Source organism: Passer montanus, unplaced genomic scaffold (assembly GCF_014805655.1).
Source record: "Passer montanus isolate IOZ18808 unplaced genomic scaffold, ASM1480565v1 scaffold52, whole genome shotgun sequence".
In the NCBI taxonomy this organism is placed as follows: Eukaryota; Metazoa; Chordata; class Aves; order Passeriformes; family Passeridae; genus Passer; species Passer montanus.
This window is the reverse complement of record NW_024370152.1, coordinates 4,518,605-4,531,602: the sequence shown is the minus strand read 5'-3', so window position 1 is coordinate 4,531,602 and position 12,998 is coordinate 4,518,605. Positions and strand designations below refer to the sequence as shown.

Genomic DNA, 12,998 nt, shown 5'->3' with positions numbered 1-12,998 from the left:
GTGAATGTAATTTGGCCCCTTGTGTGAACACAGCACAGCCCACGATTACTTGATCACATACGTTTTACCCATGAGACACCTGCCTTATTCCATGCATAAGCCTATGCCTTCCTCAGGAATGGAACACTGTCAGGAAATAAAGACTCCTTTACAGACTCACCTACTTTGGCTGCAGAATGTTGCAAGTACACAGCCTCAGCTTACATAGGACAGGACTGGTCATACATGTTCACTCCAGAAAGACCAATACTTAACTTATTTGATTTCAGATGTAGAAAGAAAGGAGACAAGAAGTGACTCAGTGACAGAACATTTCTAATGGAAGCACAAGAAGCCCTTACAGACATATTTACTCAAAGACATAGCCTATGCATAATCATAGATACCCTTAACCCCAGACACGCAAGGCTTTGATTTCTGGGCATCCCTTTTGATCAGTCCTAGAGCATTAATGAGGAGCTTTCTGCATACATGGATGCATAAAGTATTAAAAAAAGAGACACAAAAAAGATAGGTAAAGACTTAAAGTGAATTTTTATGCAGGAATGAAAGGATATAATTTCTGGCACATCTCTACATTTTTTTATACAATTCCATTTTTGTCCCCCTCCAATTTCACCATGCGAAAATACCATAATTTGAAATCATACCCAAATCTGCATCAGTCATCAAAAGAGTTTAAATATTTTAATCATCCACATTGCTACTTTGAAAAAAATGGTTGGATGTCATGTTTTGTGGACTAGGCCTTAGAAGGAAACAAGACACTTGGCTTGTGGCTTTCACAGATATGTGCTGATAGCTAAGGAATGGCAGGATTTAATGATCTTGGACTTCATTCCACACATAAAAGGGAACTACATTCTAGGACAAAGTTTCTCAATATGCAGTCTGTAAAACATCAGATGGTGGTCCAAAAAATAGTCATAAAAGTGTATTTTAAAAAACATACATTCCCACACATGCTAGCAAGAAAATATTATTGAGGAAATACAAAAAAAAATAAATTCCAGGTTTAGCCTAACTAAATAGCACTATAAGGCATAAGAAAATGTGACATTTCACAAGATGATCCTTGCATTTTTTAAGGAAATTAAATGTTCTTGAAGTAACATATTCTCCTTTAACATTTAAGTTTGAAAACACTTTCTTCTGTTCTACTGAATTTCCTGAGTCCCCTCCAGAAACTGCCTTCTTACATCCAGTATGTTCCACTCCTTATCTCCCAAAGCTATTAACCTGGTTTTTCCAGATCTCACTATGCTTCCTCTATTATTGTTCTCTTTAGAGACACCCATTAAAGTCACCTACTGAAGCAATCCATCCACCCACTGTGCAATTTTCATCTATTTTCAGTAACAAACTCTGCATCAGGTATTCTGTTTCATTCTAAATTTCAGTTACCACTGTTGGAACATCATTTAATTCACTTGTTCAGCTACAGAAATCTCCTTTCTTAGGACACTTGTTTTACCCATCACTTTTTTAAAATCAGAGAGACCTAGAGACACCCTGTCTCTACTCCCTGGGTTAAGATCCCAATATAGCTACCCAGCCCTTGTCTTTCACAGTCTTCTTTTCAGGACTAATTTTCCTTCCTAATGTCCTGGTATCTTCTCTATTGCTATGTCTTAATACACATCTGAATTGCTTGGTTTTCTAAGCCAGACAAATAAGCAGCAATGAGTATGTTAAATCTTTATACCAAAACAGCTCAGAAAAAACAGCTAACAAAGAATACTGGAGACATACTTGGAGCTCATAAGTACAGTAACAGTAGCATACTTGAGATACTCTCCCTTAAAATCAGTATTTCTACTCTCCTATTTCCAATATACCACTATCACAAAATTCAAGAATGTAAAAAAAAATCGTTAAAAACTCTAACAACATCTTTTTATTTCAAGTACATAACATTTAACTTGAAACACCATTTGCATGTGTTGCTCTGATTCTTCATCAGTTTAAAAACTACAGATTTTTTTCTGAGATGACTAAAATTTAAAACAAGTTACAACCTTTAAATTACATATGCTGATTAATACATACACATTTAACCTATTTATATGTATTACTAAGCATTGAATTGATTATTCCCTTTTTTACAAGACAATTATTTTCACAAGTCTTTTAAGTGCAAACTGTATCACCATGAAAACAGGCTTACTAAAAGCCACAAGAAGAATTTTAAACTCAACTAAAAGTGCTTAGGTACATTACATATTTAAAAATTGGAAAAACTATTTTGCATTTAAAACTAAATTAATTACGCTATTTGGGATTATCAAGAATGACAACTACACAAATGATCAGAAAAATGAAGTTTCAGAACTGATCTCTTTCTTGACAGTTCTATTAATGTATTAGAGCAAACTGGTTTACTGCTGTTTTCCATTTCAAATGGACATAAATTAAATTTGAATAAAGTAAGAACTGGTTGAAACATTTTTAAATAAGATAATTCATTTGATATTCATAAAAGATACTGCTGTATGAAGTGATCTTGACATGTCAGCATATTCTGTTTCTCAGCATCTAGTAGCTGAGAGCTCTTGCTTTTCTGAGCACTTTGGCAAGATGCATGTACTGTTGGATATGTGGGCTGGGGTGTGTGCTTTTTGTTTTGATTTGTTTTTAATTTGAGAATACATTCGCCTGCAGTAACATGCATATTCATCATGAAATTTTAAGTTTGCATATGTTTCTTTAATTAAAAGTTCAAGTTTATGCATTGAAAAGAAAGGTTGATACAGCTTTCTACAAAGCCTCTTTATATGGCCTCAAATTATTTGCACCTTATTCTGACATGCTTGCAGGAGTTTCTAGATCAATTGAATGGTTTTTTACTATCACGGTTAAACTAGTATATATTTTTAAATACTTTATGACACAGAAAGAATAAACCCAATATTTGATTTGTTTTAGCAATTGAAGAAAATAATTTAAAAATATTTTCTTACTGAAATGAATATAGGAAAAAGACATGTTTCCTTGGAATCTGGGCCTTTTTTTTCCTTTTTTTCTTTCCTTTTTTTTTTTTTTTTTTAAGTGCAATTAGAGAATACAGATTTCCAGATTTTTAGGAAAATTAAGTTTGCATACCAGCACAGAATATCCCCGGGACTTCACTCCGGAATACAACAGTTCGTACTTTCTTATCAGATTTCAAAGCATCCACAGCTTTTGACATCTACAGAGAAAAGGAGGAAGAGGAATCACCAAACACTTTTTAAAGTGCTTCATTCCAATACTTCCCCTTTATAGTAAAAACTATTCTTTTCACTTACCATTTTTACAAGGTTTTTGCTAAGTGCATTCTTGGCATGAGATCTGTTTAATCCAAGCACCACAATTCCTAGAGAGGAAGAAAGATCACATCATGGTTACAATGTAGTGAAATATGTATCATCTACACAAATTATTATTATTTTGAAATCATACAAAAGGCATTGAGGACTGAAAAAAAATGCTGGTGTAATCACTACTGAGTTTCTGAAAGAAAATAAAATTATTTATTCTTTTCAATACTCAACAGAAATTACACTTACTTTAAGAACAGAAATGGGGCCCCAACACTGTCGTGTGGAAACAGTGCTTACAAAGGTTGAATGTAGAATTACACAACTGCATGCAAAAATTTCATGTTTGTGCATGAAGTGCTGACACACCATCAGGAAAGATGCTTAATTGTAAAGCACAAATTTCCATATTAGAGAGCCTATCTCCAGAAATTTTTAAAGCATATCAGAGCAAAGACCAGCAACTCTGATACAGGTAAAAAGAAGTAATAAACATAGAAAGAATGCCACCAATGGGAAAAATTGATATTTTTGTTTAAAAAGGGAAAAAATCAAACAAAAATTCTCCCTGGAACACAAAAATTAAACTCAGTGCTTGGTACGTGGCTCCAAAGACACATTCACAGCTCCCTTAGTCCAGTTACAGATCAATTGTCTAACTGACTGATAACCTGTGCGTTCGTTGGAATGTTGCAGCAGAAACAAAAATTGTCTTTATTATGCTCCCCTCACCTTAACTGGCATTAATATCAAAGAGGAAAATTCTGAAAAGTCTTTTTTGGCAATGCCTAAGTTTACCACAACTATAGCAATTTTTTAGACAATTACTGCTAGAACCCACACAGCTGCCTGAGTTCAAAACACCAGCACACAGTCCCGATCCTGTCCTGGTAACATTTTATCAGTCAGGACCTTTTATGCAGAAAATGCAAAGATAAGGGGGGAAAAAAGGACTAGGGCAAGACCAGGAATGAAAGGCAGAAAGGAAGCTCTTTTTCAAACAAAAATGACCACAGTATTGCCACCAACCTATGATTTGAAAAAACAGAATTCCAGAAACTTAATGTTTGCCCAGGTGATTACTACTTCACCACTCAGCTTTGAATGTACAATCTATACATAATTATGCTCTTGTAGCCTTCCTTGTCATCTCAGTGCATTCTGCTTCTGTTTCTGGAAAACCTGTCCTCACTTAGGACACAAGACAAGATTTAAAAGAGCTCCTGCTCCTTCTGCAGTTACCAATTTGAAGACAAAGTCTTCCATTTGCCAGCTACCACTGTCAAGATTCAAATAAAAATAGTGTCAAATGCAGCAATAAAGCACACATGCCTTTCCTGTTCTTAAGGTACAGTCAATTGTTAAGTACAGATACCTCTTAAAAAGGCGTGGAGCCAGTTCAACCCAAATGACCTTCATTCCCCTGTTCTACAAGCCAAAATTCCCACGATTACACCTATGGCTGGAGGTATTCATACAGGATCACCTGCAAAGGTTGTTACTCAGCACTTGCATAGCAATCTGTTTATATGCTGTTAAGCAAAAACAAGCGGTGCTGTAGCACTTTTCTTCAGCTGTTACAACTTCTTCTCCAGGAGGAGGATCACTCCAAATTCAAATATTCTATATGTTCAATACAACTAGATTAGGCAAAAGCATCATCCATCCTACGTTAAAGCAACAAAAACACCCTTCACCCTGACTTCACTTTGATTTTCAGACACTACAAATCCCATGCTTGAATAAACTGGAGATGTTATTGCCCCAAACCATAATTCAGTCAGGAAATAGCATCCTTTTCAGAAGCATGTTATACTTAATGGCAATAACACTTAATGACACTTGAATTTTTCTTCTCTGCACTGGAGCCCAAAGACTGCTACTCCACCACCAAAAATATTGTATTCAGAAGGAAGCTTCACTTAACACTGAAATACTTTAAACATTTTTTTCCTACAAAGGAATTATCCTTGAAGACAAATCATACAAGTCAATTTTTGCTTAGCAGTGTCGATATCAAGTCATAAAACTACCACTTCTGCTTCCTTTTAAAGAAATAAAAGATAAATACAGCACCCACCCAGTTGTTTTCATTTAAGTATGAAAAAAATATGAAGCAAGAATTGCAAGAGGAAAAGTATAAAAGGTTTGGAAGAGAAAGCTACATATTGCAGTGATATATATACAAAAGACATGCCTTACAGTCACATTTGGATCATTATTGTTCTGATACGCCATTACTACAAGATCTGAGCATCCTGAGGATGGAATGGACCTTGAAGATCATTTAGCTCCAAGCCTCCTGCAAGGACACCTTGCACTAGACGAGGTTATACAGAGGCCTGTGTAACATTGCCTTGAACACCTCCAGGGATGGGGTGTCCACTTCTCTGGACAACCACTTTCAGTTCCTAGAAGTAAAGAATCTCTTCCTAATATCTAAACTAAAGCTTCTCTCTTCCAGTTTAAAGCCTCTCTCTATGTTTCTTACAGGTTCCCTTCAGAATATGGAATGTCACAGTAGGCCATCCCGAAGGATGAACAGTTCCAATTCCCTCAGACTTTTTTCCCAGGAAAGGTACTTCATCCCTCTAATCATATTCATGGCTCTTCTGGACTCACTCCCACAGCTCCATGTCCTCCCTGTGCTGGGACCCCAGAGCTGGGTGCAGGGTTCCAGGTGGGCTCTCAGCAGAGCAGAGCAGAGGGGCAGAATCCCCTCCCTCCCCTGCTGCCCACGCTGCTTTGGATGCAGCCCAGGACACGTTTGGCTTTCTGGGCTGGGAGTGCCCATGGCTGGGTCATGTCCAGCCTCTCAGCCACCAGCACCCCAAGTCCTTCTCCCCAGGGTTGCTCTCCATCTGCACGTCCTCAGCCAGGGCTGATACCAGAGGTTACTCTGACCCAGGTGCAGCACCTTGCACTTGGTCTTGTTAAATTTTATGAGATTTCCATGGACCCACTTCCCAAGTTTGTCCAGGTCCCTTTGGATAGCATCCTATCCTTCAAGTGTGTCAAAAGCATCAGCTTAGTATCATCCAAAAATTTGCTGAAGGTGAACTCAATCCCCTCATCTATGTCATCAATGAAGATACTAAATCACAGTGGTCCCAGTATAGACCCCTGAGGCACACTGCTTGTCACTGATGTCCATCAGGATCCTGAGCCATTCACCACTACACTCTGAATGCCACCATTAAACCAACTTCTCATGCACTGAACAGTCCATCCACCAAATCCATCTCTCTCCACTTTAGAAAGAATAGTGTTGTGGGGAACTCTGCAAAAGTCTTTACAGAAGTCCAGATAAATGACATCTGCAGCCATTCCCTTGACCACTGGAGTGAACTCCATCATTCAAGGCCACTGGGTTGGTCAGGCAGGACGTGCCCTTGGTGAAGCCCTGCTGGCTATCTTGAATCATCTCCCTGTCCTCCATGTGCCTCAGCACAGCTTCTAGAAGGATCTGTTCATCACAGAGGGGAGGCACAGATGTGTGGCTCACCGGTTCCTAGTTCCCAGGCTTCAGCTGTCTGTACCTTTTAAAGATTGGTACAATGTTTCCCATTTTCCAGTCATGGGGGACTTGACCTGAGGGCGGTGATATTTCAATAATACCTGTTACATTGTCATCTAAAACATTTAATCATGGTTCATTCTTCCTAAAGCACACACATATATATACGCTTTCCAAAATACTTTAAATTAACTGTTTGAAAACTCGAGAAAGAAAATATATAATAAAGTTAATAAATTAATAAATACATAATAATTAATTAATTAATTGAAGTAGAAATTAGTAGTAGTAGTATTTGCTTTGTTGATGTATCTGTAAGGTATCAACAATGTGACAGATCTACTAAGAAGGAACAAGCATTCACATAATGCTAAGCCAATTATTAAGGTCATAGTTTTTCCTGGGAGTCATCCCCACATTATTTCTGCGACACACTTCAGCACATAATGTGCATCTATTAAAAATACATCTGTATACTGAAAACTAACTTCATCTTAACTGGCTAGGCTCTCCAAGAGACAATGATTCCCAGTGTTGTCTAACATAAGCAGCAATATTCCTGTATACTACTTTCCTAGCCAACCATTAGAGGCAAAGCATACATAAATGTACAGTATGTTCTCTACTTACAAGTCGCCCCTGTTAAAAGAGAAAGCTGCTTGTGGTATAATTCTCAGTGTTTAAGAGAAAAAGGAAATGAAACTTATAAAAGTTATATGACAAAAATGAAAGTTATATTATAAAATGAAACCATAGTAAAAGCAAGAGATGTCTTTCACTGAAATAAGGACACATACGTATCTGGAAGATAGGTTCAAAATATCCATACTTTCCCAGAAACATCCTGGCTTCATAGCAATAGCTAAATTTATTACTTGAATCAAGTGAAGAGATTAGATCCCAGTTTAACTATTGTTTGTATCAGCACATAGGAGATCTTAATTTTAATAATGTTTTTAATATCTTTTATCTTGCACATTTTAGAGATCAAAGTATTCATCCTCAGTGTTTGGTAGAAACACATTTAAATGGTTACTTAAAAATTGATCTTGTCTTTAAATCAATACTAGACATTTTGCCAGAGTTTGAAAGATTCACTACATCTGCATATAAAGCACTTGCAGAATTCTTTTTATTTGTATTTATTTTATTATTTATTTCCATTAAATACACACACAGAGATCATTTCCCATAATTAAAAAAATATTTTAAAAAGTATGAATTATGCTTTGAAAAGTGGAAGGGGGATAGAAGTAAGTTATTTTTAAGCTTGTTTCACTTAACTAATCAGATAGAACAAGGCAGAGAAGTGGACTTAGATGTTTATTATTCTGAAGTAGTTTCTTAAGCAAAACAGGAACATATGGTGAATATATCATGCACAATTCTGGTGGCTTTCATTAATCATATCAAGAAGTATTTAAGTGAAAAATCACACAGATGTGTACCAACCAGCATTTTTTAAAAGCACCACAACACTCTTCAAAATCCCCTATCTGAGCCTGTTTCATCTCTAAATTCTGAGAGTTTTCCACATTTCTTAAGTTAGTAGATCTCACCTGCTCAGCCCTGCTTTAAACACAGCAAATGGAAGTTTTTCCAATTTATTAGCTAGCTATCAGTTTCCAACCTCTGAGCAAACAACTTCAGCCAAGACTGTATTTGGTTTTGCCCATTCCATGTACATTAAAATTCTAACTGATGAAGACAACAAGCTGTCTTATTCTAAACTGAACCAAAACCAGCTCAGAAATTTGACCATAAGGAGTCATTCTAGCATAAAATCTAAATTTTAAAAATATTTATATCACATTCCAGCAAGTGGCACTGCTACACTGGAGTCAAGACTAAAATGGTATTTCTCCCAATATAACTTAAAAATCCAAAGCACTAGGGTCATTTAAATTTGTAATGAGATCACTAATGGAATTTGACTACGTTTTAAAATGTCAATAGCTGTAATACGTTTCAGCCCTATTGATGATCAAATAGAATCTCAAATAAAGTAAAATATATATACTTAATTTTAAAAAAACAATACACTGACAGTCATCTTTATACATAGAAAACTGACACTAAGAGCTTCACAAGTTGCAACATAGGCAGAATATACAGGTATTTTTCAATCACATTCTTCACAAATCTCACTCCTTTTGTATTCTAGTTCCAGTTAAATTTCAAACTTGGAAGCTGGAAAGCCTTGAGTTAAAATTTCCATAACTAGCCTTTGCCAACATAGTCTCATTTTACTTCATGTTTAACAACCGCCCAAGACCTGAGGTATGCAAATCACATGGAAGAGATATGAAGCAGAACAGTTTGCTACTTTGCCTAAAGGCAAAGAATTGTTTAGTGCTACAAGACATGTGCCTGTACGTGAGGCAGATACAGCTGGTTTTCCTTACTCCCCAGTATTCACAGCGCTCTCTGAGCAACATGGAAACACTAGGCATGTGCTCTTAAGAGCACAAGCACAGCATCAACAAAGATGTGTGTGCTACAAAAGGCAGTCAGAGAGCAGGGTCTGAACGTGCGTGAAGTCAAGAAGTATGTAGTGGGATGGCGTGATGAGGCCATGGGGGGACCAGAGTACCATGTGGGGAAGTCAAGAACATTAAATGGTAGCTCAAGGAACGGCAGGGTAGAAAGGAGCAAGAAAGGCCACAGGGGTGTTTACAGAGCTGGTGCCCTCATTAAGCAGAGATATTACATGCTGTAAGCAGATAAATACAGATGAACTTGGCGTACAAGGTGAGGAGGAGGACATGCGCTAGCACTACAGGGAGGAAGCAGAGCCATGTTTCTTCTGCAGAAATTTTTGTTGCTTGCTCTTTGTGCTGCTGAAGAAGGCATATGAAGCTAATGTCTCCTTCTGGCCTATTTCTACATCCTTGTTCTTATCTTTTTCTAACAAACAGCACTTGTTTCTATGTCCTTCTGAAAGACAATACGAAAGAAAATGCCTTCCATTTAAGAGAATTCATTAATTAAAAATACACTGATTGAATCCTTCCTTACGCCAGCAACAGCTGCTTTAACATTACAAATACTATCTCTAAGTTTTGGGGCATTAGGCTACATATTCAGTATGAAATACCTCCATAACATTACAAAAACAATGATTCTTAGCTGATTCAACAGCTGGAACACACTGCCTAATTTTTTTTTTTGTTGTGTAACAGAAATAAAAGTCGTAGTAAGTATGCATGTAAAAGTAAGTATGTAAAAGTATGTAAGATCGTGATATTTTCTACCACTTCTTGGTAAAGCACAAAATAAGCAAGGAAAAACACTCTTCTAAGATTTTACAAACTCTTCTTTGCTTCTGTCTTGTTCTCTTCCTTAACTTAAAATAATCCCGAAACAATATGAATAGATATTTTAAACTATTTCCAAGTTCCATAGTCAGCTGGAAAAACAGGACTAAAGAAGCACATTTTAAAGGAAGTGGAAGGAGTTGGGAACAGAACTACAAGACAGAAGATAATTTCAGGATCAGATTATATCATCTTTACTAAATAATGACAAAAACCTGCCCTCAGATGAAAGCACAACATCAGTGTTCCCTTGAAAAAGAAAAAAGAATCTTCTAAACTCATACTAAAATTCAAAGTTTTAAAGTTACCTCTCTGTATATGTATACAAATCTATGTACAGGCATACGTACTCAACTCACAAGCATTTGCCTAAATTGGCAGGAGGTGTGAAACAGCTGAGTTAATGTGCTCAAAGATGTAAACTAAACTGTACCTCCCAACACATGGCGGTTCCAAGATATATTTTCCATGTGAAGAGATTCATATGCTGCAGATAACCAAAACCCTATACTATGGCCCTCTCCATAAAAGCAGGTATAACATCATGGCTAAAGAAATAAACCCTCAGGAACAGAGTTTGCACTTACTTCTTCTCCACCATTCCTAGCCCTGCTACATCCACAGGGGAAGGAAGTGACAAACACCAAAGGAAGTAGAACACTTCTAAAATCCAGAGAGCATCACATCAGAAGAGGAAGTACAAAGTGTCTGTGCTGTGATGCACTGGCTGCACGTCACTAAGGAGCACAGATTTTCATTCTTTTTTTAAACAGGTGAGTTAAAATAAGACTCTTGATACAGTTGAGTAGAAAAAAGTGAGTAGTAGTTGACAACACTAAAAGCAAGGAGGAAGATGAGATGATTATTAGGAGAGTGGCATGAGATGAGAGAATACTGAAGCCATACCTTCCGCCACAGAAAACATGGATATCAGTTTTTTGCCCTCTCTGCCCCCTGCACACAAGCACAAAACTGATGTCTGAAGCAGCATGACTCTAGATATTTGCTGCTAAACTTCATTTTCTCAGAATTAGAGTGGCAAACAGATGCCAGTTCACAGAGGTGTATGTACCTCACAAACACAGTGCGTATGCTGCAGTACTCTAAAAAAGAAGAGTGATGCTGTTGACACACCTCAAGGACGAGATGACATCCACAGCAACCTAGACAAGCTCATGAAGTGGGCCCACGGGAATCTGCTGAGGTTTAACAAGACCAAGTACAAGGTGCTGCACCTGGGTCAGAGTAACCTCTAGTATCAGCAGAGGCTGAGGATGAGCAAGTCTCCACTTGCTCCATTTAAATGACAGCAGCCCTGGGGAGAAGGACTTGGGGTGCTGGTGGCTGAGAGACTGGGCATGACCCAGCCATGGGCACTCCCAGCCCAGAAAGCCAAACATGTCCTGGGCTGCATCCAAAGCAGCGTGGGCAGCAGGGGAGGGAGGGGATTCTGCCCCTCTGCTCTGCTCTGCTGAGAGCCCACCTGGAAGCCTGCACCCAGCTCTGGGGTCCCAGCACAGGGAAGACATGGAACTGCTGGAGTCCAGAGGCCATCAAGATGATAAGAACGGGACACCTCTCCTACAAAGAAAGGCTGACAGAATTGGAACTGTTCAGTGTAGAAATGAGAAGGCTTTGAAGTGACCCAATCACAACCTTCCAGTACCTGAAGGGAACCTACCTGAAAGAGCATGTAGCAACAGGAGAAGGTGGAATTGGCTCAAATTCAAAGAGAACAGGTCTAGATTACTTAATAAGAGGAAAATCTTTACTGTGGCAGTGGTGAGGCACTGGAATAGGTTGCCCACCAATGCTGTGGATGCCCCATTCCTGGAGGTGTTCAAAGCGCAGCTGGACGGGGCTCTAAGAAAATCTGGTCTAGTACGAGGTGTCCCTGCCCACGGCAGAGGAGTTAGACCCATTCAAGGTCCTTTCTAACCCGAACCGTTCTACGATGCAGTGAAGAGCCGAGAAAAACCAAGCCGACCCAGTTCTGCTACTGCCACGCCATGCCGGCAGCTCCCAGCACTCTGCGACGCAGCCCCGGCCGCGGGCACAGGGGGAAGGAGGAGCCACGGCTCTCCTCCCGCCTCTCGCCGCCGGGCAGCTCCCCCAGGGCCGCCCTCTCTCTGCCCGCAGGGGTCACCCCTGCCAGGCCGGGACAGCAGGTGCACAGCCGCCTTCCCCTCGTTACCTTTGTGCTCATCATCCAGGTACCGGACGCGCAGCTCCTCCTCTTCCTTCGCCTGCGAGCCGTAGCTCCTCCCGGCCGAGGGGAGAGCGGCGGCGGCGACGCCTCCCCGCAGCGGGGGCGCGCGGTGGCCGCTTCGGCCGAGAGCGGCCGAGGTCGCGGCGCCGCACGGGGCGCCGCTCCCCCCCCTCCCCTCCCCTCCCCTCACGGCGCCGCCGCCTCCGCCCGGGGCCGCGGGGAGGGGGCGGCTCGGTCCCATCCTTCTGGGAAAGAGGCTCGTCACTTAGGGGAGGTCTGAAACTTGGCAGAAAAACAGCCCCATCCCGGGCCGCGTCAAAAACAGCGTGGGCAGCAGAGCGGTATTCTGAATGCCCCTCCGCTGCGTCCTGGTGAGAGCGCGCTTGGAACACTGCATCCAGCTCTGGGGTCCCCAGCGGAAAAGAAGGCTGATTAAGTCCGGAGGAGGTCATGAAGGTGATGAGGGATCTGGAGAACCTCCTCTGCAAAGACAGATGGAGGGAGCTGTGGCTGGTGAAGTCTGGTGAAGAGATGGGGAAGAGAAGGTTGTGTGGACAGCCCATAGCAACCTTCCCGTATCTGAAGCGAATTCCGTCAGGATCTGTAGCGATAGGACAAACAGTAATGGGTACGAATGAAGAGAGGAAATTTAAGTG

General features: G+C 40.0%; 1 protein-coding gene across 8 annotated transcripts in view; it reads right to left on the bottom strand.

The window, feature by feature from the left end:
- AUH (AU RNA binding methylglutaconyl-CoA hydratase) overlaps window positions 1-12,627 on the bottom strand; it is a 169,908-nt gene extending 157,281 nt beyond the window's left edge. For all 8 annotated transcript variants that reach the window (XR_005629264.1, XR_005629265.1, XR_005629266.1 and 5 more), the window contains exons 1-3: window positions 12,328-12,627; window positions 3,288-3,355; window positions 3,103-3,190 (exon numbers count right to left, since the gene is read on the bottom strand). Coding sequence is in view for 2 of the 8 variants with exons in the window: in XM_039724052.1 (XP_039579986.1) it covers window positions 3,103-3,190; window positions 3,288-3,355; window positions 12,328-12,583 (412 nt within the window). In the remaining 6 variants the exon portion in view is untranslated. The remainder of the gene's footprint in view (window positions 1-3,102; window positions 3,191-3,287; window positions 3,356-12,327) is intronic.
- Between the last annotated feature and the right edge of the window lie 371 nt (window positions 12,628-12,998).